The sequence below is a fragment of the Poromitra crassiceps genome (assembly GCF_964638095.1).
Source record: "Poromitra crassiceps genome assembly, chromosome: 15".
In the NCBI taxonomy this organism is placed as follows: Eukaryota; Metazoa; Chordata; class Actinopteri; order Beryciformes; family Melamphaidae; genus Poromitra; species Poromitra crassiceps.
In genome coordinates this window covers 3161476-3166475 of record NC_139634.1, presented here as the reverse complement: position 1 = coordinate 3166475, position 5000 = coordinate 3161476, and the positions used below count along the sequence as shown (strand labels likewise).

The window sequence follows — 5000 nt, the reverse complement described above, 5'->3', positions numbered from 1 at the left end:
CACCCACCACAACAACTCAAAATCCTGTGGGAAACACTGCAGGTAGACATCCCAGGCTCAATTTGACCACGTTGACAAAGACTGAAACTAAAGACATTTTCTGTATATTTGTATTTTATTTTAGTTAGTTTTGTAAGTACTCAATATCGTTTCACTTCATTTTTTCCACTACAGTCTTTTCCCCCCAGTTAACTCAAATGTTTTTTCACACCTACTTTTAGTTTTTACTTTAGGCTTAGTTAACTATAAAACCTTAGGGTGTATGTGTGTGTGTGTGTGTGTGTGTGTGTGTGTGTGTCTGTGTGTGTGTGTGTGTGTGTGTGTGTCTATGTGTGTGTGCGTGTGTGTGTCTGTGTGAGGTGTGCACGTGTGTTTATTTGAAAAGATCAGGGCAGCGGCAGGTCTTCTTTAGTGGTGGTTTAACCTCACTATTTATGCACGTGTGTCTGTGTTTGAAGTGTGTCTCTGTGTGTGTGTGTGTGTGTGTGTGTGTGTGTGTGTGTGTGTCTGTGTGTGTGTGTGTGTGTGTGTGTGTCTGTGTGTGTGTGTGTGTGTGTGTGTGTGTGTGTGTGTGTGTGTGTGTGTGTGTGTGTGTGTGTGTGTGTGTGTGTGTGTGTGTGTGATGGACTAACCATACTCGGCACGGAGTGGCTCTGGAATGTGTGGCTCAAATCCCTCTTTCTCTGGAACCTCCTGGAAGTCATCTTCATCTTCATCCTCCTCTCCCTCTGCAGAGGCCTTCATCTGAGGAAGAGCAGAGGAGTAGGGATGGGCACAATTAATCAATGATCGATAATTGTTCATTAAGAATTTTGTCGGAATTTGATCGATCGAACGTTGGTGTCCAATAGACGTTGAATGAATGAATTTCACTACATGGCAACAATGAGGCATCTTACCAACCAGGGGGGGAGCAATTTAACTATCTTTAGGAGACAGAGAAAACTGAATACTCAGCTGCCTACAGGCTGCCATAGAAATGGAAAGAAAACATGGAGGCACATGTGACTCTCAGCCGACCAGATATGTTAATGTACAAAAAGTTTGCAAAAATGACAAAAAAAAGTAGAGCGCAACCGATATATCGGTCGGCCGATATTATCGGGCGATATTGGCCGATTTTTGCAGCGTTAAGCAGAATTTGCCGGCATGTTGGCTCATCAGGGGAAAAGGCTCTGGAATTTTAGAATGGGGATTTCGGTTAAAGTCGAGCTGAACTCATAAATTACTTTTCTTTTCTTTTAGTTCAAATACCTTGGTATGCAGTGCACCTATTTAATAATGTATGCAAACAAAATCACAAAAGTCTAATTTCTTTAGTTTTTCACACTTTTTCACATCAAAAGTTAATTTTTCAAGATTTCATTGATAACAGTAATGTACAGTTTGCTGACGTCACCTAGTACTATCAAGTTTCTACCCCATTTCAACCAATCATATCACGACATGCAGCTGTCAATCAAATCTTCATTTCAGGATAATTTTCTCTTCCAAATGAAGTAGAAAATGGCGCCTAGTGCCTGTCATCTGGCAGAATTCCTATCCCATAAACTAACTACTAACTTGGCCAATTGTTAGAAACATGAACACAAAACAAAAACTATAATCTCTAAGAATGCAAAGAAATGTAACTGGCTTGTTAAAACGCGCATTCCAGGGATATCATATTTACAGAAATAGCATAAAAGGCGTGCGCTTGAGAGCGTTTGAGAGGGTGGTTGTCAGGGGTCTGCCCTCGGAGATTCCAGGCGAGCGGGCAGCACCCATTCATCGGATTGTCCGCTCGCTCCGCACAAAGCAAGTGGCTGCCTGGTACTCCGCAGATCCCACTCGCGTAGCACGACAACACGCTGAATCCCACTCGATTTGGGGGTGGAACACGCCATGATTGACCAATGCCAAAGCCAGTCGACAGAATTGTCAAATCAAATCATCGACATGATACTATGACCCGCCTCTCAATTTGTCATCTCAGACAAATTATGTTTTCAGTCTGAAACGGACGATACGGGTTCAGTTCGACTTCAAATGCATGAAATAAGGTATTTGGTTAACACAAGTTTATGGGAGTGGTCATTTGTGTTCAGCAGGATAATCTTCATGAACGAGGACCCACAGCTACCACTCCATAATGCACATGTCTCACTGCGAAGTTCCCGATGCATTCCGACGCACTGTTAATGAGTCCATATTTTCGGCATGTGATTCGGGGGGCAGTGGGGCTGTAATAGGCTTCAATTCTCTGATCTGGATCAGGTGAGCTATGAACTGGAAAATCAGAGCCTCAGCTCAACATCAGAGATTCAGAAATGCAACACTATCAACCCCCCTTGCATTTTCATGATACAAGACAGACAGGTCGGGAGGAAAAGAAACCATTCAAGCCTTTGAGTTTGCTCGATTAATTCATTGATATCTACGAATGATTAATTAATATGTGTGAACGTTAATAGCAGGCACTTATCACCCAATAGCCTAATGCAATATCATCTCCTTGTTGCATTTTCACTTTCAAACTGGCAGTTGGAGGAAAAGAAATTATTTAACTTTTACTTGTTTACTCACCAATTTGGCTCTCTTCCAAATAATCCAGCCACGTAATTGAGTCCATTCATGAAATTAAATAGCACTAATGGTTTGTAAAAGTGTCATTTAACCACCCGCAAACTACACTCACGACATTACAATGTAACCCAAACTACATCACCAACATTACAATGTAACCCAAACTACATCACCAACATTACAATGTAACCCAAACTACATCACCAACATTAGGGCTGTCCCAAACGATTATTTTCTTATCGATTCGACTAACGATTATTTTTTCGATTAGTCGATTAATCTAGCGATTATTTTCTATTTATTTTTTTTATTATATAACAATAAATTTACCCAAAACAAATAAATAAACAAAAACTTCTCAATTTCAGTATTTTATTTAACCATCTCATTCTCATTTGGGGAAAAACTCTTCCACACTGCTTTGCTTCCTGAAAAGAGAGAGAGATAAATAATAATATAATACTGTAGGGAGGGACATATTTAAAATTAGTCTAAGTCTAATTTCCATGTCTGTTATTATGATATGATCATATGAATTATTATTATTATTAATATGAATCTTATTATATAATAGATAGTGCCTGCCTATTTGTCAGTTGCCTGCTCTCATCACGAAAATACTGGACCACCTGACACATAGATTAAATTGATCATCATCATGATTCATCACTGTATGGATCAACCCTTTCCCTAAACTGAGGAGGATCAGTATTTTTACAGGACATGGATTTATTTAATCACTGGAGTAATGTGCATTGTGCAGCTAACTCAGCCAAATGTATGTTTGCATCAGTGTGGGGGTAAGGAAATAAATAATACAAACGATTTACAGACTAACAGTCACAGACTGTAACAATGGTCTGTAACGTTAGTTTTGATCTCATCTTACATGGCCGTGAACCCAAACAGAAGAATGTAAAAAGCCGAATAGCACTGTTAAATGATGCACGCAGTAAATTAACGTGAGCAGCAACAGACTAACAATGGTCTGTAACGTTAGTTTAATCAATTTTCTACATGTTAGCCATGAAAGCAAACGGAAATATGTACGTTAACGTTAAACGGCCGAATAACACCGTTAAATGGTGTAATGTTATGTTCGCTGCGGTGCAGAAATGACTACTTTTTCTGGCCATCGCTGCCATCTTTTTTGTTTTGTGACGTGTCGACGCACGTAGCGTGCGTCGACGTAATTACGTAGTCGACGTCATCGATTACGTCGACTCGCTGGGACAGCCCTATGTAACCCAAACTACATCACCAACATTACAATGTAACCCAAACTACATCACCAACATTACAATGTAACCCAAACTACCCTCACCAACATTACAATGTAACCCAAACTACCCTCACCAACATTACAATGTAACCCAAACTACCCTCACTGATGTTACAATGTAACCCAAACTACCCTCACTGATGTTACAATGTAACCCAAACTACCCTCACCGACATTACAATGTAACCCAAACTACATCACTGATGTTACAATGTAACCCAAACTACCCTCACTGATGTTACAATGTAACCCAAACTACCCTCACTGATGTTACAATGTAACCCAAACTACACTCACTGATGTTACAATGTAACCCAAACTACATCACTGATGTTACAATGTAACCCAAACTCCACTCACTGACGTTACAATGTAACCACATCACTGACGTTACAATGTAACCCAAACTACATCACTGACATTACAATGTAACCCAAACTACACTCACTGATGTTACAATGTAACCCAAACTACACTCACTGATGTTACAATGTAACCCAAACTACATCACTGATGTTACAATGTAACCCAAACTACATCACTGACATTACAATGTAACCCAAACTACACTCACTGATGTTACAATGTAACCCAAACTACATCACTAATGTTACAATGTAACCCAAACTACATCACTGACGTTACAATGTAACCCAAACTACATCACTGATGTTACAATGTAACCCAAACTACATCACTGATGTTACAATGTAACCCAAACTACACTCACTGATGTTACAATGTAACCCAAACTACATCACTGATGTTACAACGTAACCCTAGTTAGCCTCTGGCTACAATTGGGTACTTTTACACTATACTGTGTTCATGAATTTACACTGTCCCTCTATATCAAATAAAATAAAATAAAACTAAACTAAACAAACTACATCACTGACGTTACAATGTAACCCAAACTACAGTGTTGGACAATGTGTTGATGTGTTGGACAACAACATTGTATGGAAGTGTACGGTCTCACACTCATTCCTCTCTTCTCCTTCTCAGGACTGTGATCTTTTCTGATGGGGGAGGAAGCAATGATGATGACGTACATGTGTGTGTGTGTGTGTGTGTGTGTGTGTGTGTGTGTGTGTGTGTGTGTGTGTGTGTGTGTGTGTGTGTGTGTGTGTATGTGTGCGCGCGTGCGTGC

The 5000-nt window shown here is 39.9% G+C and overlaps 1 protein-coding gene across 1 annotated transcript in view; it reads right to left on the bottom strand.

Annotated features, from left to right (window-relative positions):
• The window catches only part of LOC310790816 (UV-stimulated scaffold protein A-like), a gene marked incomplete at its 5' end in the record, with an annotated part of 108751 nt that overhangs the window by 44152 nt on the left and 59599 nt on the right, over positions 1-5000 (bottom strand). Inside the window, one exon of the mRNA XM_083652527.1 lies at positions 633-744. Within this exon, the coding sequence (XP_083508653.1) occupies positions 633-744 (112 nt within the window). The remainder of the gene's footprint in view (positions 1-632; positions 745-5000) is intronic.